This window comes from Denticeps clupeoides, chromosome 2, assembly GCF_900700375.1.
Source record: "Denticeps clupeoides chromosome 2, fDenClu1.1, whole genome shotgun sequence".
NCBI lineage: Eukaryota > Metazoa > Chordata > Actinopteri > Clupeiformes > Denticipitidae > Denticeps > Denticeps clupeoides.
The window spans coordinates 27,102,732-27,128,222 of NC_041708.1; the positions used below are offsets into that span (position 1 = coordinate 27,102,732).

The window sequence follows — 25,491 nt, forward strand, 5'->3', positions numbered from 1 at the left end:
TATAGCTTGACCTCCAGTTAATTGAAACCCTTGAGACTTTTCTTGCATAAAATCAGATTTATCTATCCTTAAAAGGGTTTTAAAAATAGTGCAAATGCAGTGGCTCGCAACTGAAAGCCTGCAGCCATGGAGGCGAGCCGTGCTCCAACCCTTTGCCCTTCCTCAGTTGCAATTGTGAAACAAGTGCTAACGCTAACTAGCTGGGGATCCATTAATTAATTGCGGGAAAACACAGACATATTATGTCTATAGGGCAGATTTTTTTTTCCCTGAAAGAAAGAAAAGTGAGAGAGCGGGAGGGTGAGGGGAAAAGGAGGAAGAAATCCAGCAAAGGCTTTGTGTGCAGACAGAAATGAGTGCCCAGTGATAATGAAAACAATGCATCACGTAACCGCACTAATTACATGTGACATTCACGCATGATGGAGGAGGAGTGAGAAAGGCCTGGCATGTCATGTGTCTCCTTCTGCAGCCTCGAAGCCCCAAGAAACAAAGGCATCTGCCTGAGATTTTTAATGGCCGTATTTGTACAGATTAAACTATCTATCTATCTATCTATCTATCTATCTATCTATCTATCTATCTATCTATCTATCTATCTATCTATCTTTAACATATAAAACCATTGACACATACCTTAGTCACACACATTGAAAAACATATTTCGACTAAATCTTTAAAATAAAGGAGTGCTGATGATTTTCTGTGTCTACATCATCACTGCAGTGACCTGGGACGCGGCCTGGTTCCCGTTCAAATGCCACTGGACGTAGCAGTCCTGGATCCGCTCCAGAGAAAAGCACGCTGCTCCGGTGTCCTGACGCATCCATTTTAGAAGGAGGGTCAGACGTTTTGTACCCAATTACAGCGTACACGGATCTCAGATGCATGCATAAGAGCAGGACTGAAGCATGCCTCAGGGCTAGCGTTATTGATGCTACACCCCAAGGACAGGCACATATGGGCCTCCGTCTCCGAGCCGTTTTTATTAATTCACCATAATATACTTCTCCCATGCTAGCGTTTATATTGAGGGAAACTAGCTTTATAATTAAAAAAAAAATGAGTGTGAGTGTGAGCGTGCATGTGTGTGTGTGTGTGTGTGCTGCTTGTTAGCTTCCGATGCGATACATAATGCAGCCATGTTGTCCCTCAAATCTGTGCTCCCAGGCTCCCCTCTCCTTCTACGCAAATTAATAGGCAACCACCACTGATGCGTTAAATTGCTTTGCGTTTGCCACTGCCGACAACTGGATTATTTATTATTTTTTATTCAGCAAGAAGCCCTCTGTCCCGCTTCTGTTTTTAAATGGGTTCCTCGCAGCTCTGTGATTGGCAAAGCTGTGATATGATAGCTGTGTGTTTGTTAAATTATAATAAACTGGTTTGTGAAGGTCTGAGAGGCAGAAAACCTTTGCAATACTGCTACAAACTACATAATGAGCATTAATATGAGTTATGACACAATGAAAGTACATTTTATTAAAGAAAAGGGGTATGTTTTGCAGAAAATTTCAAACTGGTTTCATTAGTTTGGAGAAGTAGGTCTCTGACCACTCCTGTAGGCCTTTTTACACTTGTAGTCCCTATTCCAGGTTTCATGTAATGGATATTAGAATTGAGGAAAGATGGCAACACTGCATAGATTGCAGTTTTCCATAAAAAATGCCAATTGTTTTTCCGTTCACCTTGTGAAGGGCTACAAAAATGTTTCTGCACGTAGATAAAGTAAAAATCCCCTGGATTATGCCTTAGTTTCATTTGTTAAGATAAGCAGGAATGTTCAGTTTGTTAAGCTGTAGATCAGAGCCAATCACGGAGAGGTAGGCATAGGAGGACTTAAGCTAAACCAACATCAGCCACTTCAACCATGTTTAATGGCCAAGGATTATATGATAATTATAACACATGAGGAATTTGGTTCCATCTGATGCTGCACAATCTATAGAAATACGGGTAGGATTCAATTTTCAAACATATAACATACAGATAATATTCACGACAAGCAAGATTCATATCATGCAAACATTGGGCTTGATGTATGCAGTACAGTCCAATGCTGCTCTTCTGCCTTGAAGTGCTGTACTGATTACTGTGAGCATATAAAATACAAGAGCATTTATATTCATTTTTAGACAGTAATAAATAGAGAAAACTGGTCTGAGGCCTACTTCCCTTTGCCACATAAAATTATGCCACTGCTTCCAAACAGCACAGTCACCCACCACAACCCTGTTCTGTTTTTATGTTTATTGTCAGGACAAATCTCCACACGCAGGCAGGAGCCGAGGCTCACCAGCTGCGTTCTCACATTCCGCTTACCAACCGTCATAACCCGTCGTCCTCCAGCAGCCAAACCACCCTTCAAGAAGCACCACCTCCACCTCTTTCCTTTATACTCTCCTCCACTTCCTCCATCAGGTTCACCTTGCGGTGGAAGAGTCCCTCCGTCTGACCGTTGTCAGAGGCGATCTCCCTCAAGGCAGCCTCAGCGCGGTGCTGCGGCTGCCCCTTGCCATATGCATGTCGTCCAGTGTCAGCGCCAAGGTGGGCCCTGACGTTATCCGCCCTGAAAGCAGCATATTCCCTGCTGATGGTGACGATTGGAGTGGCCCAGGTATCAAACCAAGGAGGACTCTATCCAGGTCAGTGGCATGCGCCTCCTCATCGTTGCTGGGTGAGTCACAATGCAATATGGCAGGTTGTTTATCTGGTCGCGCCTTAGTCACCCCGCATCTCTCCCTGGCTGCTGTGCTCTTGCCTTAGTTAAGCCAAGCAAAAAAAAAATTTAGTTAGGTAACAGGAGGCCTGTTGGGGTTTGTGCAGCCATTTTACCATATTTACACATACCAGTTTCAGTTGCTATTAAGTCTAGGTAAATGGAATGCATTCACATTTTAAAACAGAGTACATTACATAAATATACATAACAATTTGCCTGTTCATTTTGATGAAATACGTTTATTATTACACATTTTCTCCATGCATTTTTATAAATTCACCTGCTCAGCTTATCTTAAACATCCCCAAAATTCAATAAAGCAGATGTCAAAGTTCCTCATGTGTCTTATCTATTCTTGCACTTGTTATCAGACACTTTGGCAACATCTGATATTATTGTCAGTTTGAAGAAATTAAAGCATGTATCTCAATATGAAGCTACATCCTTCCAAGGCTGCATTCCTTTTCAGAAAGGTGTACTTCTTAGGTCATTTCAAATTTGGGCCCTTCAGAAGAGACCAGACTCTGTGCTCCTCTCCAAGACATTTACATTTACATTTACAGCATTTTTCAGACGCCCTTATCCAGAGTGACTTACAATCAGTATTTACAGGGACAGTCCCCCCTGGAGCAACTTAAGGTTAAGTGTCTTGCTCAGGGACACAATGGTAGTAAGTGGGATTTGAACCTGGGTCTTCTGATTCATAGGCGAGTGTGTTACCCACTAGGCTAATACCACCAAGACTAGCGAGCACATCATTGTAAAGGTCCAAGCTTTGTTCAAATTCAAAAGATTGTGGGAGAAACTTGTACAATTCTCTAAATGAAGGATCTGGTCCATCTGCAGACCCAACCGGTTGGATATTTTGTGGACCGATTTACAAAAGATTCAATGTGAGACTTCATCCTTCAATTGAGATGGTTTATCATAGCCAGTTTTTGTAAAACTGAGTCTTATGTCCTCAGTTCAAATAGACCTAATTTATATAGGCTGCACCCTCACTAGGCCTAAACACACACACACGCCATGAATGGCTGCATCCCCCCACCAATAAGCCACTGGTACACTGCACAACTCTAAAGCGCCTTGTTTTTATTGGGTGTTAAAGGATGCGGGCGTGCATTATTTAAATGCTATATAATATGTGGCTTTGAGGAGGGGATTTTCTGCCAAAGCTGGTGTGCACACGCACCCAGAGGGGCTGCCGCCCCGCGCCACCGAGCAATCGGAGGCGGCGCTTAACATTCCGGGTTTGTCCAGCAGTCGTAATTTATTGGAACTCATCTGTAACAAGCCGCGGCACTGATTTATACATTGATTTGAAAAATAAATAAAAGTGATAGAAACCTGCATTCGGGTTTAATGATGAACCGTGGCCGGCACGGCGGTGTAAGGATATGAAACATTGGGAGGAAATTAGATATTATGCCCCGAAGACAACTGCAGCCGCCAGCCCATTCATTATTAGTGTGATATTTCTTATTAAGAATTTCTCTTCATGAGCGACTGCGGAATATTCGGTCTGCTCAAGCTGTTAAGTCCTGACAGGAATGAAGTGTGCGGACCTCATTTCTCTCCTTGTTGTCGGCTGCTGACAAGGCAAATCTGTATGGAAAGATTCATCACACACATTATTATTACACACACACACACACACACACACACAGCGAGTGAGATAGAAGGGCACATTTTCATGCAAGAGAAAGCAGTTTACATAACTCCGATGTATCATGAGATGAATATTTACTCAGGTTGTCGTGGCAACCAGTGGCTTGAATCATATTATTTGGGGGAAAAAATGCATGATTCACACATTCATTTTCCTCATCACTGAAGGAGAATTGTTTTCCGATAGAGGAGCTGCATGCATTTCATGTCCAGGAAAACACTCTCATTCTCTCTGGGACATATAATAAATGGGAAACTATGAAGCCATGAAATTCAACACTTGTAGGTTTTTTAGCAACAGTAAGAGAGGCCGGCAAGCACTTGTAACTACTGATTTTTTTTTGTGTCGAGCACTTGGCAGAAGTTTAAAAAACCTTGTTAAAGAAGTCTCAGTGGTGTTCAGACGTGGTTTGGGGTGAGGTCCTCTCGGCCACGTGTCATATACATGACATATTGCACAGAGAGAAGCCCAGGAAAAAAGGGAAAATCCCACAGCAGGACCCACATGCTGCTTATTCCGGCTTCAGTAAGCAGTGTTTACAGGTCTGTGTGGTAAAGAAGGGTCTACTGAGAGGAGTTCCATATTCCAATTGTCAAACATGAAGTGAGCCATGATCCAAGCTTGGACATTGCTCAGAAAAAGAACACCCATTTTTTTTTCTGCAGTAGTCTGTATTTCCTAAAACAATATTTACATAACGGGGCGCAAGGAGTGCAAGTTCCAATTTTCACCCTCACAGCTCTCATTTTACACATTGTTTTAAAAGCAAATATGTTCATCTGAATACTGTGTAGATCTAAAATGAGTATCAAAGCTATCTTATTATTTTATTATTATATACTTGCCACAGGTCATGGTCAGTGATCAAGTCCAACAGATTCATGTTAAGTGTCACAGAAAAAAAAAAGTGTAACTGGTCCTCCATCCTTTTTCTATGCCAATTACCCATATGCCTGCTTGGCACAACATGAATACAATCTCATTACGGTATCGAAAATTTATATAAATGACAATTATGATGCTAAATTCACATGGATGCTAATTTGAATGGTCATATCAAGGAAACAACACTTTCAATAGGAGCAGTCATATGAAATACAGTCCTGGTGCACAATGTGCTTCAGGGTCCTAAAAGCATTTCTTGACCCACTTTGCCCAGTCTCGGACCTGCACTCCTGCCCATCCTACGAGTCATACCTAGTCTGGCCCAAGGACGAAAAAAGCCTTCCTCCTCCTGAACTAACGGCCATAATGAATGGGCTGCCAGACCTCCCTGCTGGGGCAATTTGAAGGGGACGACATGTTATATACCACCCTATTTGCTGTTGTGATGAGCCCCAGACACCTCCCATTATTTATTACAGAAGGCCAGTGGAACTGCACAGAGGTCACTGAACCTGGGTAAACAGGCCACATTAATAAGAGAAGAGAGTGTGTGTGACAGTGAGGCAGAAAATGAGAGACAGAGAAAAATCTGGAAATCACGTTGACTTGTGTGACAACCGCATGAGGGTATAAACATTATATATGACTAATACGGAGCATTTTTGTGTTAATTTATTGGCCTCGCTGCTTCATTTTAGTGGCTATTACTGCGTTCTCAACTAAGAGTGAAGAGTCTGCAATTCAGATGAAGGTGAAATATAATGTACAGAAGCAGGCAATAGCCTCATGACCTACATCTCACATATTCTATTTCATATTTGGTTCTGAAACGTTTCATAGTTTTCAAACTCCATTATCCAGTTCCATTCCAACAGTCAAGTGATGGTAATGTTCAATCTTGTGCAGAAAGGGCTGGCAGTTTTGCACTGCAAATCCCTAATTACCTTCCTAATTAGGGGGCTGGCTCGCACCTAAACATGCTCCAAAAAAAAAAAAAAAAAAAAAAAACAGCATACACACTGTTCCAATGCACTAAACCGGCAGCTTTTAACAATGAGAAGAGTCTCAGATGTGCCCACTTTTTTAAGCAGTGTTTGTTTTGTTTAAAACCAGAATATTGCACTCCTGGATTGACAAAAGCCATTACACAATGACCCTGTCCACGGCCTGATTTATTCATCACACAAAAGGGAAGGGACTTGCCAGACTTGTGATGGGTATTTGGATACCGTTTATGTGCTTTTTCGCTGCAAGCCAGGAGACCCATGAGGAGGAGCTGCCAGTGTGTCATTGCAGAGAAGGTGCCAGCTTTTATGAAATACTGAATTACTAATTGCCCCGTGTTCAGTTTCCTGCCTGGGTGTCAGCTTGTAATATCAGCACTTCCATTAGACCACTGATGGAGCACTGCTCTGCCCCATACTGCGCTGGCAAATATTGTAATTTCATACCAACCTTTGGAGCTTTTGGTGCCAGGAAGAAACATCGTGAAGGACAAAAGAGTTTTGAAATACAGCCCACCTACAGACGGCATATGATGCACAGACAATGCTGGTTACAGAGATTATTAGGAATACTTAGGAGCTTTTACTTGAATATTAAATGATTTTGCAACATCGGGAACCTTAGGCTGCCTGGGGAAAGGAAACATTTGAAACCCTACATAGGAAAAAACATTTTTAGAATATATTTAAAGAATACTTATGTTTATGTATCTTTCAAACATCTGTTGGGGGGGGGGGGAGTGCACAGAAGGTCCTGCTCTCCTTAAACTTCCTTCTTTTCCGGGACTCTTCTCTTGAGAAACACAGGCACACCCGTTTCCGAAGATCAAGACCAGATGCTCTCCTCAGCCACTAAAGATTTAACATCCAACAGCATAGTCGCGTATCTTCCTCCGTTGTCTCCTCACGGAGAAATAAAAGACGGCCAATTAAGTAGGGTGTTGCTGCACGACATCCTCTAGGATGTCAGACCTGTTAAACAAGTGGTACAATATCCCCCACCCAAACACACACACACACACACACACACACACACACACTTGACGTTCTACTCATCTAAATTAGGTCCAAAGCCAAGCCCTCTGAACAATGTTTGTTTTCTTTCTAGTGCTATCTTATTCCAGGATTACTAATCAAACAAGCCCTGGGCTATCTGATGGGTAAACATCTGAGGAGCTCCTTGGCAGCATTTCAACTCCCCCCTCTGCAGCCAATGGATAAGAGACGTCTGGCAGCTACTTACACCGTAATTTATGAAAACACATCAGACCGTTTGAATAAACTTCCCAGTTTGTTTTTAATGTAAAAAGAGCCACCCCCCCCCCGCCCGTCCACCAAACAAATGGTGCGCGAGGGCGGCAGCTGACGCGTCGATACATTTCCCGGTCGCACCTTCAAATATAAATTAAAAAATAGATTATGGAGAGCTAGGTTTCCGACACATTCATTGTTTCCGCCCTTCTTTTCTTTACAATGATATAGTTTCTTCTGGCACATACGGGTGCAAACACATCATTAGAATGATTCCTTTTGGTAAACATTAATAAAGTCTGTGGAGTTTCAAGCAACTCGTCTCGCTTTCTTTCCAAACCTGCACATTAGGTCACTTCTACAGTGCAAATATTTGCAATATTTGGCTCCATCAACTGTTTCCCTTGAGTCCTGCAGCACTTCGGTCTCCATGATGCCCATGACAGGAATGTGTCTGACTGGCCTCTTCAGTGAGATTGTTTTCACTGAAAATCCATGCTTGATGCAAAGCAACAAGAAAAGAAAAAAGAAAAGAAGATCTTGTGGAAAAAGGCTGCAAGTACGAAAACGACTGTGGTTGAGAAGAGATCCATGGTCTGATATTTTGGTGGCTGGAAACCGTGCTACACGTCCTGAGACAGCATCCTAACCTTCCTCCCATTTCGCAGTAGACTCCTGAGGTCTAACCAAGTGGGCAGCTTTATTTTGTCACTGTTTTTGCTGTAAACATTCAGGAATATGCCAAAAACAACCAGAAGACCTCCCCAGACATACCTGAAACAAGGATATGATTGTGAGTATCTAATAGTCACTTTGTACATTTCATACCATGAAATGTAAACAATTAAATGTATCCATACTGAAAAGTGAAAGGTTTCGAGAAGAATATAAACGACAACACAATCGTCATGGCTTTTCGTCCTGTTGTCACTGAAAGAAAACCCAAAAATACAGTTTGAAGTACAAATATGAAAACAAAAAGGCATCAATGCTGTTTCAAACAATATGTTGCAAAATATGGACAGAATCAGAAAAACTATTTTAGAATGATAAATAATCAAGGAGGGAGAGGTACAGAAAATACAAAATTGAAAATTCACTGGAACTGCATGTAAAATAAAATGCACAGCATGTTAAAGACTGTAATGGCAATTAGTCATTTTCCTGCATATGACTTACCTGTAACTGCAACAAGTGCTCCAAAGAGCTTGATCAAAGCCAGAACAAAAGAGATCCCAAAATATCCCGTAAGTGAAAAGAAGAAGGCATAACCATAAGTCTTCACAGGGTGCTGTGATAAGCAATGTAAAAATAGAGAATAAAATAAGAAATACTTTGTCATGGCACATACAAAAAAAAAAAAAAAAACAATCTAGATTTCAATGCCTCTAATTATGTGTCTGAAAAGCTTACAAGCTTACAAAGAATAATGCAAACCTGAGAGCAAAAGGCTACTGCTGATCCAAGTCCTCCCATACCAATCAGACCAAAAAGTATGTACGCAAATCCAATGGAATAAGAGTATAAAACCTACAAGACACAAAAAAATTGACTGTCTCATGTGTTAACGAAGTGAAAATGAAGTGATTGTCATTGTGAAACACTGCAGCACAGTACACCGTGACACAACGAAATGTGTCCTCTCAATTTAACCCATCACCCTTTGATTTGAACCGGGAACAATATATTACTACAAAATTCCTCACCATTTCTGAGTTGGAGCCACTGTGTAGTTTCATAGCTTTTTCTTGAACATTTCCAATAGCAGCATCAGCACATAAGGCCATGGAGATAAGGATGACACCTGAAAAGTACCAGAGTAGAGTAGCAAAGTTCAAACCCCACTTACTACCACTGTGTCCCTGAGCAAGACACTTAACCCTAAGTGTCTCCAAGGATACTGTCCCTGTAACTGCTGATAGTAATGTCACTCTGGAGAAGGGAGTCTGATAAATGCTATAAATGTAAATGAAGTGAACCTCAGTACACCCCTGAAATGAGCACCACAGACAGAGCTCCCCTAAGTTGTTCACCACCTACATTCCATTAATGCAACAACTTCATGGAATAAATACATGGAATAGGACTGGCATGTTAGATATAAGGGCAGTTTTGGACAACAAGTGTAGGGGCTTAAAGCATTGATCTGGCAACATGCAAAAATCTACATTGAGTTGTGGAAATTATTTCATGTTCTGCTGTTTGTAGTTTCAGGATGATGTTACAAAGAATTTTATTAAATACCAGTTGATCTCAGATCTAATTTTTTTTTATCCTCAAGACTTTCCTTTTAAGAGGCTGATGTTCCTTAGATAATGTTTAATCTATGCCTGCAAATCTGCCCCATAGTCTTCTCAGTGTTTTACAATAAAGATATTCAGTCTCAGTCACAAGGCCTAACTTCACACGTGACAAACAGCATTTTTCTATTTTTATATAAATGCAAAATAGTAACATGCATTGTTCTTAACAGTGATTTCCTAGTCACCAGCAACCTGGATAAACAGTCAACCTAAAACGTAAGGGAAAGTTGTTTGCATGCTTTACCTGTCACATTAAAACTGGGGGCAACTTTACTGTCCGTCAGGGTGAACCAGATCAGGCCCAAACTCATGCAGAAAGCAGCAGACACATCAGCCATGTTGTATCGTTTTCCTGGAAAATACAGTATATAAAACTATATAAACTGAGCAAGATGAATGGAATTAATCAGTTTATTCTTTTACATTCTGGCACCCAACTCTTCCCAAAACCTTTGTATTGAAGATGAAATTCTGCAAGAAGCATTTCTGGTCAGGTGAGTAGAAAAAGCTGAACTCAATCACAAGAGGCTAATGGTGGTCATTACACCTCAGATCAGTTGAGTTGAGAGGGGTGCTTGTGACACTGGCTGGAGGTTGGGCTGTACATGCGGCTCTTTGAAAAAGTTCTGCCGCTGAAGCACATGCCTTTATCAGGCAGGAGACTGAGGCATGAAGAAAGAACAAGAAATGAATAAAAGAAAGAAATAACTTTCACTGGACTCTTCAACCCAATCACATCCAAACAAAAGGTTCTGAGGTTGGACACATGTAACAATGCCAAAAAAAAAAAAAAAAAACAAGCTGGTGCCTTGGGGATGACAAGGTGACGCAGCAGGTTGGTCTGGTTGTGCTTTGATTCTGTTCTCCTTTGAAGGGTGTGCATCAGATCCCCAGTGCATCCTGAGCGAACACAGTACTTTCCACTCGGCCCTCAGGGGACCTGTGGTCCACGCTGATGGGGGGAAATGGAGGGGGGAGGGGGTGTTTCTTCTATTTCTGATTGCTAGGTGAAGGAACCTTGAGAATACGTTGCAAAGATAAAAGACTCAGCGCTCAAAAGTCTGTGTGAAACTCGAGGCTTGCATCAGGCTGTATGTTGTAAACTAAGCTGAAGCATAAGAGGAGGACACGGTGAGGGCGCATTTAAGGAAGGGGCTGAATCGGACTGGTGAAAAACTGCACATTTCACAATATAAGAATCAACATTGGCTATTTTAATGTTGAAATTATCATTTTTGGTAAAAAAAAAAATAAATACATTTGATCCTACACTACAGGCCAAAAGTTGACACACCTTCTCATTCAATGTGTTTTCTTTATTTTCATGACCATTTACATTGGTAGATTCTCACTGAAGGCATCAAAACTATGAATAAACACATGTGGAGTTATGTACTTAACAAAAAGTGGAGACCTGGCCTCCACAGTCACCAGACCTGAACCCAGTCGAGATGGTTTGGGGTGAGCTGGACCGCAGAGTGAAGGCAAAGGGGCCAACAAGTGCTAAAAACCTCTGGGAACTCCTTCAAGACTGTTGGAAAAGCATTTCAGGTGACGACCTCTTGAAGCTCATCGAGAGAATGCCAAGAGTGTGTAAAGCAGTAATCAGAGCAAAGGGTGGCTATTTTGAAGAAACTAGAATATAAAACATGTTTTCAGTTATTTCACCTTTTTTTGTTAAGTACATAACTCCACATGTGGTCATTCATAGTTTTGATGCCTTCAGTGAGAATCTACCAATGTAAATGGTCATGAAAATAAAGAAAACACACTGAATGAGAAGGTGTGTCCAAACTTTTGGCCTGTACTGTATATGACAGTAGGAAAAATCTAAAAAATTGAACACAGAACAAAGCAGGCAGCCTGAGTCACTTATGTGCGCTTTTCAGATTTTTAAAATGCAATTTACCTTGTATGAAAACTCCCCCTATCATGACAGGGATAAGCTTGCAGCACTTGAAGATGACCTGTGTCGGGTAGTTCAGGTATCCCAATGTGGTGTTTGAAAGGCCCATAGTTCCAACAGTCAAAAATGCAATTATCATGTAGGTTTTGAAGGGTATTCTGTAAGGAGAAACAAACTGAATTTGCAGAATCTCATAATAAGATATGATCTGCATGCAAATGGCGTTCCTGGTAGTTCACAGCTTAAAGGAAATGCCAAAAGTAGGTAATCATGACTAAGAACTACCACTTTCTGATACTGAAACACCTAAGACTTGAAATACAATAGTAACAATGTCTAATGTCAATTCTTCAGGAAAGCATTCTTTCTTTACAAATGTGATTGGGATGTTTTTTAGGTTAATGGTCTAGTTTAGAAATGCAGTGAAATGTGATTTTGCGCATTTCACATTTAATCCCATGTTGGAGTTAACCATTCAAATCCTGCCACACCCATAACATACTCAAGGGGGTGGTGATATTTTCTCAAAAACTGACAGGCCGTCGTTCCTAGCAGGTCAAAAACACAGTGGTCCACATGAACTGTAAAATTGGTTCCTTCAAAGAATAACAGCATTAAAAATGGTACAGAAGTACTAAAATAAAGCTACAAACATACCTTCTACGTTTATCCTGCGTCAGCTGCAGCTCCACCAGGCCAAACACAGAGTAAAACCCAAACTGTACTAACGTGAGGTACCATCCGAATGGCTTGAATCCCTCCACAGAGAATATAAGTTCCTGTGAAAAAGATCAGTAGTTACAGGGACAGTCCTGGAGCAACTTAAGCATTAAGCGCCTTGCTCAGGGACACAATGGTAGTAAATGGGATATGAACCTGGGTCTTCATAGACACGTGTTACCCACTAGGCTACTACCATCCTGTAGAAAAACACACTGCCAAGCACAGCCAGCAAGATATTTTTACCTGCAAATAGCCGTAGATCAGGTAAAACACAAAGACGCCTGCTACACAGATGAAGAACTGGGTTGGAGGGCTGAAGCTGTGCAGGTTGATGCCCAGCACTCGGAGTTCCTCCACCGACTTTATGTGTGGGGACATCACCTCCGCCGACGAGGGTACCGAGATGGAGATGTGCTTGCGTGAGTTGTAGCTCAGTCCGAATTTGGCGCTCATGGTGTCTGAAGGCTGCGGAACAAAGCGGCTCTTTAGATGCATCATGCGTGTAGCGGAGAGCAGTGACAAGTATTTAAACGAGGGAATGTGTACAAAGCTCATGATCAGATTTACAACATTTCTATTTATTTTAAATAACACTTTGCCAGTTTCCATCAACTGTCTGTTTTAATCTAGATTATCTAGATTAATGTGCCTATTCCCCCCCCCCCCTACCTGATGGAGGGAGTGCTGAACGAAATCAGAGACCTGGAACACAACGTTCACCTGGTTTCACCCACCATAACCCTTCAACCCAACTACAGCTAATTAAAGACCCCCGACGAGCATCTCGCGGGTTATCAGCGGCCCGTTTATCAGCCGGGATGATGGCATGGATTTCACGTCCCGATCCTCGATAAGAACCCGACCATGAAGAACGACAACGATAAACTAACACGGAGTAGCCGGCCAGGCTAGCTAGCCTAGCATCACTTCCTGGATGGTGAGGGGGGGGGGCCGCTACTCTCCGCCCCGTGTTTACAACGCGCACGACAGGGCGCCGCGTCTCCCCCCGACGCGCAAATTTACATAACGACGTCGAAGAAGCTCAACGCCGGAGGAATAAAAAGCCGCGGACGCCGTCCCTGCCCGCCGTCTCCCGGCTGCAGCCGACAAACTTCCTGCTCGGGCGACCTACGACCCGCCAGCAACAGCGGCTGTGATTGGCCGAGGGGCGTCGGAGCCGCGCAGGGCCAGGGACCCGGACACGGGTCGGACCCGGGCAGAGGAGTCGCGGCCGGATTACCGCTGCGTGGCGTCCAGCTGGCGACGAACAAAGCGCCGCTTTTATCACCTTTACGATGTTGGTGTTGCAAGTGACTGTTGGTCATTTTTACCGGCTGCGAAGAGCCTTTAACGACATACTGAGGATATTTTTTATTTTGTATGTTTAGTGCATGCTTATTCCTACAAGTTTTTTTTACATTTACAGCATTTATCAGACGTCCTTATCCAGAGCGACTTACAATCAGTAGTTACAGGGACAGTCCCCCCCCCCCCCCCCCCCCCCAGAGGATTTGAACCTGGGTCTTCTGGTTCATAGGCGAGTGTGTTACCCACCAGGATACTACCACCACTACTTTTTCTTTCTAATTGTTACTCAATTGATGGTCTTGTCTCTGTGCAAAGTTAAACGTATTCTTTATCTTCTTCAGAGAACTACAGGTCACATTTGAATTAAAAACGTTATTATATCTGTAATATAATACAGTAACGTTACTGTAATGTTAAAATTCTTACAGAACAAGCTCGTAGACACTATTAATGAATGTACCCTTATAATAACATTTAGGAAGGCTTTAACAGCCAAAACAACATGAAACAGAAGGGTTAAGTCCACAGGTTCTCAAACATTTCCTTGTTTGGTGAGATGTGGCAATTGAATCAGGCAATCACCATGTTGAAGAAGATGTGTTTGGTGTCAAAATTCCACAAAATATGGACAAGAATTGGCTGCCATGGAAACTGAAATGGTATTTTTTTGAAGTGGTCTCTTATTTGTTCCAGAGCTGTGTCTTCATGCTTAAGTTAATAATTTTGTATTATACTTGAGCAAATGCCGTGCATGAACTAAAATAAAACCTTTGTGAATTAGACAGGTCAAAGGAATTGAATTTAGACTTTCTACTTCACTTGGTAAAATGTGTTCTGCGCACACATATAATATTACATTTTATTACAAAATCTGAAATTAAATTACAGTACATCAAAAATACATCATAGATCTTCAAAAATCAAATATTCATGTTAGTGGAGTGAGCTGCTTGACTGAAGCGGCAACAGTTCTAACATCTAATGGAAACCAGGAATGATTAGTAGTTGGACACATGTGGTCTTTGGGCTGCAGTGTCCTGCCCAGACTGATGCTTTTAACTGTAAAAATGTATATTGCTAAATTCAATTCATTATTGCAAATCTTTTATCTGCCCAGACATCTTGGCCTATGGCTTAATACTGACTTTTTTTTCTGTAGCTCACAAAGTGTGCTTCTCCCCGCCTCCATTTTCACTAACCCCTCCTCCTAAGCCTGTCCAATTCTGCCCCTCTCTGAGTGGATGACATCGGCCTCTCCATCTGCACAAGAGGTTAATTCACTCCAGGATGGCATTATTTCCTCACAGCTCTTTGACAATATAAAATTCCGTGTGGACAGTTCCATCCCTCTTCCATCTCAGATTTGATTGTAATGGTATTGCCTTTTGTCCCTAGGAGGCCTCCAGCCGCCTGGCTGCACTTTATGACACTAAATAGCCAGGCTACAATTTTTCCATCTATTCAAAAAATACTCTTAATAACTCATTGAGGATGAGAGCTCTCAGTCTTCTTCAGGGACGCTGTGGCCTGGCCGCTGCTGCCATGTTTACAGGTCACAGGACGAGCATTTCCAGCCACCTCAGCTCCAGAGACTAATAATGCGTTAATATATATTGCTGTCAATTTACAGCATTTGCTGTGGTACAATGATCCAAATGGGATATAATGAGATTATTTACAACCTGTCAATTGTATTCAACTGCCTATGTGGTGGAACCGCTTTTTTAATAAATATGCTCATTCCTTGACAATGATTACTGATTTACTGATTATTGAGAGAGGTGCATACCTTGGAAATAACCTCTTACAGAAGCATAATAAATAAAACATAAAACATCTAGAATACAGTGAAGAGCGGTGGAATCACCTGCTCTGGCCTGTTGCATTGCAGATCTTTCAGGAGAGACGAGCCACTGAATGACCCGTGCATGTTCTCCATTAGCATTCAGTACCATTTAGTGCCTGCAAAACTGGAACAAAGGAAAAGAACATTATAGGGGTCTGGGGCTGCATTAAGACTGATGACTTTGATTTTGTGCATTTATGAGCCTACATTAGCTACAAAGGTACCTAATGATCATGATTAAAATGCAGCTTTACAAGGAAATAGATGTAAATGAATGCAAAGTAATTTCCATTCCATTACATATCTTCACTATCATCATTCAGTTATAAGAAGTAAGCATTGTTTTGAAAAGCAGCAAATATGCACAACTCACAATTCTACTTGCAACTTTATTTTCACTGTAGGATCTCGCTGTAAATTTGGTAAGATGTCCCCAGTACAGAGTCTTCTGGAAAACAGTATATATTTTTTTAAAGCACATGGTCAGCGCTCATTTTTCATTCTGCCTGGATGACCCCTCGCTAACCCATTTTCCTTCAAATTATAAAAAAGAAAATCAACCCATACATTGTCGCCCACTCTCAAACCCAAAGTGCCACCTTCAAAATTGAAAATACCAGAGGAAAATTACACAGGCGCCCTTCTTATACAATAATCCTGCAGATTTATTTGTCATATAATGCTTATCTTTTCCGACAATGGGGGAAGGGACCTTTTCAGGGAGGAACACTTTAATGTCGCCCAATCTTATATTAAATTGTCGGTTCCTTAATAACCCATTTGTGCTCCCTCTTATCCATGGCTAAAGTGGCCTGCCTGTTGTCTCTTTTCCTGCGCTTGTCTGAAGCCTGCTGCATGCTACGGAAAACAGATGGTATCTCGGCTATATTACTTCTCAAAGCACTCATATCCTCTCTCATGTTATTTTCTTTGATCTGCTGGGCTAGCCTCTCTCACTTTTTTCCTCCTTGCCCATTTTCCTTTCGCTGTTTGGAGCCTACGCTTCTCACCAAAGGAACGCCATGGCCATGTTCATGCTGCTAGCTCAGAGAGGGTCGGAACTGGCCTTATTTATACTTCATGTTTTTCAGATCAAAGGGCTGAATGTGTATTTTAGACAATATCAAATGCTTGTTTTTTTTTTTCATTACTGGTTAACTTTGGTTACCAATTTTCTTTCAGATTAAAAAAAATGATTCAGAGTGATTTTAACAAATTAACTGGCACACACACATACACACACACGGACTCTGACACAGAACAGACTTTCGTGCATGGAACCAGGAGGGGGAAGCATACCTCTTTGCAAGCCGAACGTGAACAGTCAAAGATAAAAGTGATTAAGCATGCACTTTTGTGAGAAATAAGAAAGTGTTTTCCTGATATGAAAACTGTCAAATATCCAGAGGAAAAAATATGTCACAATGTCAGTATGTAAATTTGTCTTTAAGAAATGACCTCCATGTTTGGTGTGCTTTAAATTAAAATGAGTTCTGCACTGGTGAAAGGATAGGAAAACAAATGATGTGGTGTCATTTAATTAAGACTTTTGCTTTGAGCAATAATATGTTTCTCTTTTACATAACCTTTAACTAACTAATGGATTTGAAAAGCTATTTGCGCTCTAGATTTTTCTTTTAATTATTTTAAGCATTTTCATAGACATTAAATGTCACAGTGTAAACCAATGTATCATATAGTCCATCTCATCATGTTTTATTATGTTAACACTGTTAGCTAAATGATGCTGTATAATATGTAATAGTAACAGATATCATAATTGCATAAGACATAGTAATAATAAAATCACCATTATCATTACATTATTTTCTGATTTAAGAGTTTTGAGGTTTGAATGACTGAAATGTGAAGGTATGCTTACAATGTTGTCAAGCATCAGAATCTAAACCCCGCCTCTTGGCACACTTAATCATGACTGGTACTGTGTCCCATTGATTATCAGTCATAATGGCACATGTAAGAACAGGGCTTAGTGGCAGGAGGAAAGTTCATTTGGTCCGGTGCTGTGACAGTGGGAACTCTCATGCGCCTGACGTCATTGCTTGTTAATTTTCTGTGTGATTGGCATCTGCTCTTAAGAGGTGTGGCATGTGGGTGGAGGCGGAGTGTATAGGCTTCACATGACACTACAGACCTCCCTAAGGAAGGGGTGAGAGCAGTGGTCATGAAAGCCTTCCTTGGTGTCAAAAACGAAAAAAAAACAAAACAAAAAAAAAAACGGATCATTGTGGTCAGGAAGGAAAATGTAAGAAGAAAATGAAATTACAGAGCTCACTGACTGCAAAAAAAGAAAAAGGTGCATATCATGTTTTATGGCTTGCCAAAAGAATTCAGCACCTGTGGCTGACTGTTCCTATAATTGCATGTGAATCACCAGATTTATCTGAGATGTTTTTCTTGGCACGGGCAGGTTTAGAGTGAGGGAAAGAAGGGTAAAAAGAAAGAAAATGATAGGGAGGGGGGACAGGAACGCCCACTGACAGAACCTCAGTAAACCACCCACGGGGTGGTTGAGGGTCTCTGAAACCCCTACCTTCAATTGTCCCGTGTAATTAGTTTATTTCCCCTTGTCTTGGTTGATTCTGCCATTTTAGTAATTAATCCAACTGAACTGGTATCAACTGGCAGTTATTTCATCAATACATCTATCAATCAAACTCAATCAAATATGATGCGAATGCAGTGTACACAAAGTGCGTAACTTAAAACAATGTGCATAAAATCATAATAGCAGTACACGATTGCTTTAAGATTTCTATCGCTTGAAAACCACCACTAAACAAATAAATAATATCATGTTACGTTGGGCACTGCAAGGGGTCGAGGTTTGCTATGAAATTTATGCCATACAATGAACGCACACCATACACACAGATTCTGGTTTTCTCTATATAGTACACTGTAGCGGCAGTATAAATGGTACTGTACCCTATAACTTAATAATTAGATCGTGAAAACAGACCTGGCTGCAACTTCTTTTTAAAAAGTTTTTTTTTGGAGTTACTTTAAAATAAATAAATACATAAATCGAGCTACTTAATGCTGAGAGTAGCTCCAGTGGAGGAAGGAAGGTGTAACTGACGTGGTGACTGAGTGATCCAGTGGGCCGCCGCTCCCCTTCTCACTGATGCTGAGCCAAATTGATTACCCCACTCCATCTGCATCGGCGAGGGCCATTTCCCGTCCGCACCCGCTGTGCCTACAGCGTGGAGTTAGTGTACAATTACATATAGTTTAATATATCCGCGGAACACCTTTAAACAAGCATCACCAGTCTGGGAGGCGATTCGTCTTCCCCACCCATTACTCCATTGTACATCTTGATAGCCAAAGATCGCTCCCAGCCATGTTTAAGCATTAAATAGTGTATTATTATTTCACATAAATCAAGCTGGAGGGGGGGGGGGGGGGGGGTTCATAAATTTTGCATTTCTCACAGACAGTATTTTAAAGCCTCTCCACAGCATGGTGGAATTTCAGAGAGAGGCGCTTCCACTCCGTCACACCGGAGCACATTAAGGATGAGATTCAAAATATCATCATCATGTCCAGCAAATGAAGTCTGAGCCCACCCCCATCATGACTGGAGCAGGGGTCCCTCGATATAAACAAACTGTTGGTTCACTGTTAACTTTTCCGCGCTTTCTTTTGGCATTGGTGGTGACACATATAAGCCCTTTGGGCTACTTCTAATAGAAAGGTGTAGCTCATGTCAGCGTTTCCTAAAAGTTGCTGCAAATGACTTCACTCAGGAAGCCAAGTGTCGACCCCGCACATGAGCAAGGATAAAATGTTTTAGTCATACTGACAAAAGTCATTTCTCATAATTCGTGTCAAATTGACTGGAACAGTAAACATGAGCCGTGGGGGGGGGCATATAAAGAAAAAAATGCCAATCGGCCCACTTGACACATTTGTTCTTCTGCGCCCCTCGTTCTGCGCAGACAAATTCTTCGCATTCTGCCAATGCCTCTGTTCGTGTTATGAAGAATCTAGAATATGGAGATATGCGAAACAGACACAGAGAGCGATAGAGAGAGAGAGACACTCACATAAAAACCAACAACATTAGCAGGGAGTCTTTGCGCGTCCAGAAATAGGCTTGGCACCCTGTGCACGTAGTCGGCCATGTCAACGTGTATGCAGAGGACGGGATACCGGGATCTGATGCATGCACAGGGGCGGAAACATTAAACCTCATTTTCACACCAATGTGCTTATCGTTTTTGTACATTATCATTATGCCCAGCTGGCCTTAGGACATGTTAACATTGTCAGCGCCACAAAAAAAAAGGTTACTGAACCCATGCCAGTACAGCAGGTTTAATTATGGGGTGAAAAATATATATATTTTTTCTTTTTGTACAAAACTATGTCTTTGAACTAGTTCCTGCTTGTGGAAAATCTACCTCCTGGGAGAAAGGCTTTATCTGCAGTATTTTATGGCAGCGTGAAATTGTAAAAGACACAGGCTGAAGATGACACACCTAATCTGACACTATTAAATTATTACCTGTAAGCCTGTCTATTAAGCGCGCACATCTGGTCAAGATTGACCGCGTTAAAAAAGGATACACACACACATGGATAAGGTTCAAATTTCAGACCTGGTGTGTGTGTGTGTGTGTGTGTGTGTGTGTGTGTGTGTGGGGGGGGGGGGGGTGTCAACCGGCAAGATGAGTCACTTTGCAGTGGGGGAGTGGGCTCATTATCACACATGCTTTTTTTCAGAGGAGAAATTATATAATATTGGTACCTTTATAATGCAGTCTTAAGGCCATGCTGGGACTATTGCTTGTATGAAAATTGGCTAATCTGAAACATTCATGCAGCACGTGCCCACATTTTTTGCAGGTAATTAATGGAAATTAAAATACACTTTGAACCACAAAAGGCTCATAGCTGCTTGCTGTTATTGAAACCAGAGCACCCATCCCAGAAAGCTGGTTTGGTGAACGGTGTTAGAGTGCAGCTGGGATGTGGGAGCAGGACCTGTGAGTGAGTGAGTGAGTGAGTGTGTGTGTGTGTGTGTGTGGGGGGGGGGGACGGGGGGACGGCTGGCCCGCCGCCTGTCTTCTCTCTCCCCAGACCTGCGGGGGGAATGCCGCTGCCTTGACATGTGCTGGCGCTCTGATTCCTTCACCTGCACCCTCACCTCACCTGTGTTCTGGATCCTTTGGTATGTCAACGCGCCTCTTGATCACTCTCCTCTCCGACTTTCATATAGACACACGGTGCGTGGGGAGGAATACCTGCGAGGGTAAATGTGAGGTTAAACTGAATAAACATAAGCCAGACGCCTTCCGTTCGAACCTGTCCACAGTTTCCTGGCTTCGTCGTCATATATATAAATATATAAATAAAAAAGGTTTGAAACAAGGTCCTGTTTCTTCTGGAGGATCTGCATGTACATGTCACCGGAATTTCACACAATTAAGAGTCCCTGTGCTGAAGTGTTTGTGGTGCACCACATTTAGCACAGATTACCTGCCAAACGGTTTTAAAGCTCGACCCGTAACCAAACCCATAGTCACTGTGGTGAAGACATGCACGCGAAAAGGATGTGTTTTCATAAAAAAACGAAATGTCCACGCACTGTTAAGGGCGACCAGCTTTGTTAAAAGAAAATGACAAAAGGTTGAACTGGTGACTTTTTAAACAGTTCAGCATGTCATTGTTTTTCGCAACGTCGGCTAATGTGTCTTTAGACTTGTTTAGGTGTCTGTTACACAACACACACACACACACACACACATTCACCATAAACACCCTCTTAACAGATTCAAGTAACACAACATTAAGTGCTTTATTCCTCTTGGTTATCTCCAGCTTCCTTTTTGCCCTTTGGTGAAACATTTCTTGGCATGCATGATCTCATTTATCTTTGATTTCCTTTCTCCTGGACCGCATGCGACATGTTTCCAATTTTCAAGCCATTCCCCAATTTTCGACTCCAATGAGAGACAGCGCACACTGCAATGGCCGTTTAGGTAAAGTACAGCTTTGGTAAGTTTGAAATTCTCTTTATGACTTCATGCAATTGTAGATTTTTGAAAGGCACACGTGGCAGCATTGCAAATAACAAGAAGAATTTGAAACATATTTACTTTGTGTTTTTATTGCAAGATTAGCATATATCTTTCAAATTGCTGTTTACTTACAAGGTGTAAACAAAATATTCCATAATTGTTGTAATAAAGTATATGTTTGCATGCCTTGGGGTTTTATGGTTTTTAGTTTTTTACAAATATGTAATAACAAAACTTACAAAAAAAAACATGCTGTATTGTGCAGGTGGTGTAATCTGTTGCATTTAAAAAAAAAAGCTTTATAAGATGTGATAATTACATTACACCGCTTCACATAGGATGCTCTGTAAATTCAAGGATGAACTTATAACATGCACCCCAGAGATTATATTTATTACTATTTCACTTATGAACACATTTTTTTTTTTACAAATATGTATTTTAATATTTAAGTCTCAAGCAGCGCTCTGGAGCTCCCTTTATATGTACCGTATGTCCTCTGGCTAATAAACACAGCGTGGAGAAAATAGTTTTTAAACTATTTTTCATTCTGGAGCACATTAGTACTGTAGTGTAATGCTGCTGTAGCCTAAATGGGTTCATCTGGAGCATGTAGAATTTTCTTCTTTGTTTTTAGGCGTGTTATGTTAATTATCCATAACTGTGGTGCTCTGTCTGAAAATGCATCTCACCGCGATGGCTGTGATGTGTTTCTGTCTCCTGTTTTGTGTTTTTCAAAGCCTGGCATTTTTTTAAAGAATGTTTGCAGAATTTGCTGTTGATTAACCTTTAATCTGTGGAGAATGTGTCCAGGATGTCGCGACGCTGCGCTGGGCTGAGTAATCCTTTAACCAGGACCATAAGCCATTAGCTGCCTTCTCAGGGTAGCAGGGTCCTTCTAAACAGTGATAAAAAGCAAAGCTAAAATAAAAGAAAAGATTTCACTTCAACCGATAAAAATCCTGACATTCTGATGTTCAAAAGGCGAAATGCAATTATTGACTCAGTGTAAAAACCTTTTGATACTCCTAAGACTAAAGTGTTTTGTGGTCTGTTCACATGGGTGTGTGTGTGGGGGTGTGTGTGTGTTTTCCTCAGACAGATGCTGTAGATATACGCTCACAACAAAGGAATTAAAATGGGAGGATACTGTACTGGGAGAGTGAGTCGCAGCCACACTATTCAGCATCCCGTGGAAGTTGCCTGAACGTTGCCTGGACGTTGATGCGCCCTTCGCCTGGGAAGGTGATGGATGTGCGTCTGTGTGCTCAGCGGCCCTGTGCGACTCCCCTGTAATTGAAAAGTGGGCTTTGTTGTCTAGGGGATTTGTCCTCCATAAAACAGCTTCAGAACAGGAAAAACCAATAGTGGGAATAGAACCCCGAACATAATTAATTTTGGGGACTATTATTGCAGAAGGAAGAATTCTAATCAGTTGCAGATTTCTTCCTGTTTGGCTAGCGTGACCGTAACCAATTATGGCTGAACTTTGTGTTACAGTTTCACTTCCTGTGCTACCCAAATAGCAAGTGGTCAGCCCTGCGCTTGCTCTAGTACACAGAAGAGGAGGAGAAAGGACGAGATGGAGAGGAATAAAGTATTTTTATCTTTCTACGTTACGGATGGTGTACGTCTCTCCAGATGTTTTCCGTTGGGAAGTCGTCGCTGCATCGTTCTGGGGTGACATCTGGAAACCTGGACAGACGACATGATGAAATCCTACAGAGCAGAAATCTGACATTTGAGTTTTGCTTACTTAATTCAATAAAGTCTGGAGCTGTGCGGGAATAAGGCGCGCAGGATAAACATTCAAATGTCTCTAGTATGAGAAGAGTAATAAATCAGAGTAACATGCAACTTGCTTCCTTTCAAAATTCCTTTTACAAATCAAATTGCTTCAATCACTGTGGGTCTGCCAAGTAATTAGATAACAATGTTTGTGTGGAATGTCCTGACTCTTGAAAAATCTTGATTATATTGATTATTCGCTGTATTATATAATATATATATATATTTAAATACGATGGCCTCCAATCATGTGTTATATCTGTTGCTAACAATAAATCAAAATGCTTTATTAAAAGTGGTCATAAGAAACCATACTAAAAAAAAACCCGAACGTGGAAGAAGCGAGCTGCCAAATCCATTCCTTCTGGTCTGACTCCCATCTCGGGTTCTCCCCTAATCTCTGGGAAAGGCTGCTCTCAAAGTCTTGGTCTGTAATAGTTATTTGCCTGTTATTAGTCACTGGGATCCACCCCAGAGGTATCCCTAATTCACTTGTGATATGATTGTTTAAATGATGTGGAATTATAGCGAGGCACATAGGGATTTACCGATTGGGACTGGCGGCGTGACACTGATTAATTCGTTTTTGTCAGGGAGGTTTCCTCACACCACATATGCCACAGATCCTCTCTCCTCACTTTTTTTGGACCAGTTACAGCAACAATCAAAATGCTTGCATTAGAGAAGTAAAAAAAAATTGTAGACCAGTCCCTGGGTCCTAATTTCTGACCTTAAAGATTCTGTTTACTCCCTGTTCACATTTATGATGTATCAGTATATAATTGCTTAAACTGAATACATGCCATCTGTTTAAATCTATGCACAGTTTAAACATTGCATTTTCAGGATATTTTTCACAGATTTTGCTGTCAGTAAATGAACTGTGCAGTGTGATGACATGGGTTAATAGAACATTTTAAATAACTCTTGAATGCCTACGTCTGTGTTTTCATTTCAGTCTGCAATCTTTTATTCTGTGGCATTGTGTTCTGCTGCTGTACACTTGAGAAATGGCCCGGAAGCCAAAGTGTTTCATGAGAACATGAAGACCCAACTTGGTAAACTAATACCACCACAGTATCATACCCCCGTCCTGCCTATAGGATCATTTCAAAATGCGATTCCTGCAAGAATTGATTCTGTTAGATAGTACATTGATCACGCATAGCGCCTGCAGAAAGGAGATGGCTTTACAAGCAATAAGATGAGGGACAATTATATTATTTTAGTGAAATAAGACAGAGTACAAGCCCTGAATGCCAATAGCGGCTCGGTGGCAGCCCCCCTGTTCTCAAGTGGCATGATAATCCACTAAAGTTTCACAGCTCTGTTTCCTCTATGCAATCAGGACATGCAGGCTCAGCCGTGATTGCGTTCATTTGTAAAAGCATCCAAGCCAAAATTGAACCCCAAGGCTGATAAACTATAAAGATGTTGATCAGATCGGAGCTAAATAGACTACACTGTAGGGCACGAGGTGTCAAGGAGAGATTCGCAAGACCAATGGTTCCGTATACCTTATTCCAAACAGCGCTGCCGTGCAGAATACCAAAAAAAAAAAAAAAAAAAAAAAAAAACAGACAGGAGGGAACGAGGGAGAGAGAGAGGAATAACACTGCTGGTTTCCCCTTTACTCTAGCAGCTCAATTAGACTAAATGCACAAAACAACACATTTACATTTCTGATATGTCCTCAGTGAACCTCATTAGATAGAGTTTATTTATTCCGTGGACACGTTTTATGAAGATACGTACCTTTTATTGATCCCTTGGGGTTCTTTTTTATTTTTCACACACTAGAGCATAGCCTTATTTTAAATAATGTAAAATTGCATTCTGCAAACAGGATAAAGCTTGCACAATTATCACATTTGCTAAATTAAAATAATTTTACTTTTGAGACTTTAAAACATATTTTACATATTTTCTCACAAATAGAAACAATGGTTATTAGATTAATTGCAGGGCGTCAACAAATTGAAAAGGGACCATGCATAAAACTAATTATTATCTTTGTAGCGGTCATAAATTTTTTT

General features: G+C 41.3%; 1 protein-coding gene and 2 long non-coding RNA genes across 4 annotated transcripts; 1 reads left to right on the top strand and 2 right to left on the bottom strand.

Annotated features, from left to right (window-relative positions):
* Positions 1-1,500: 1,500 nt before the first annotated feature.
* LOC114784496 (uncharacterized) lies at positions 1,501-6,943 on the bottom strand. Its single transcript, XR_003748868.1, has 3 exons — positions 6,732-6,943; positions 4,070-4,327; positions 1,501-2,761 (listed from the first exon to the last, which is right to left on the bottom strand). It is a non-coding gene; the product is annotated as an uncharacterized LOC114784496 (long non-coding RNA).
* A 609-nt stretch (positions 6,944-7,552) lies between these two features.
* On the bottom strand, positions 7,553-13,597 carry slc35b3 (solute carrier family 35 member B3). Its single transcript, XM_028968549.1, has 10 exons — positions 13,133-13,597; positions 12,707-12,928; positions 12,398-12,519; positions 11,744-11,898; positions 10,079-10,186; positions 9,238-9,335; positions 8,969-9,061; positions 8,711-8,822; positions 8,392-8,461; positions 7,553-8,305 (listed from the first exon to the last, which is right to left on the bottom strand). The coding sequence occupies exons 2-10, from the start codon at positions 12,914-12,916 to the stop codon at positions 8,155-8,157; spliced, it is 1,119 nt and encodes a 372-aa protein (XP_028824382.1). The 5' UTR covers positions 12,917-12,928; positions 13,133-13,597; the 3' UTR covers positions 7,553-8,154.
* A 7,082-nt stretch (positions 13,598-20,679) lies between these two features.
* LOC114784455 (uncharacterized) lies at positions 20,680-24,253 on the top strand. Of its 2 annotated transcripts, none has more exons than XR_003748866.1 (4): positions 20,680-20,817; positions 21,572-21,644; positions 22,766-22,921; positions 23,168-24,253. It is a non-coding gene; the product is annotated as an uncharacterized LOC114784455 (long non-coding RNA). The 2 variants fall into 2 exon arrangements; XR_003748865.1 differs by having other exon boundaries at positions 22,766-22,912.
* Positions 24,254-25,491: the final 1,238 nt, after the last annotated feature.

Bases quoted from the DNA above. Each gene is read 5' to 3' on its own strand.
- slc35b3 (XM_028968549.1), bottom strand. From the start codon at position 12,916: ATGAGCGCCAAATTCGGACTGAGCTACAACTCACGCAAGCACATCTCC. The intron at 9,336-10,078 runs GTAAAGCATGCA...GGTACTTTTCAG, and splicing joins CCCCAGTTTTAATGTGACAG to GTGTCATCCTTATCTCCATG. The intron at 9,062-9,237 runs GTGAGGAATTTT...TGTGTCTTGTAG, and splicing joins GTGGCTCCAACTCAGAAATG to GTTTTATACTCTTATTCCAT.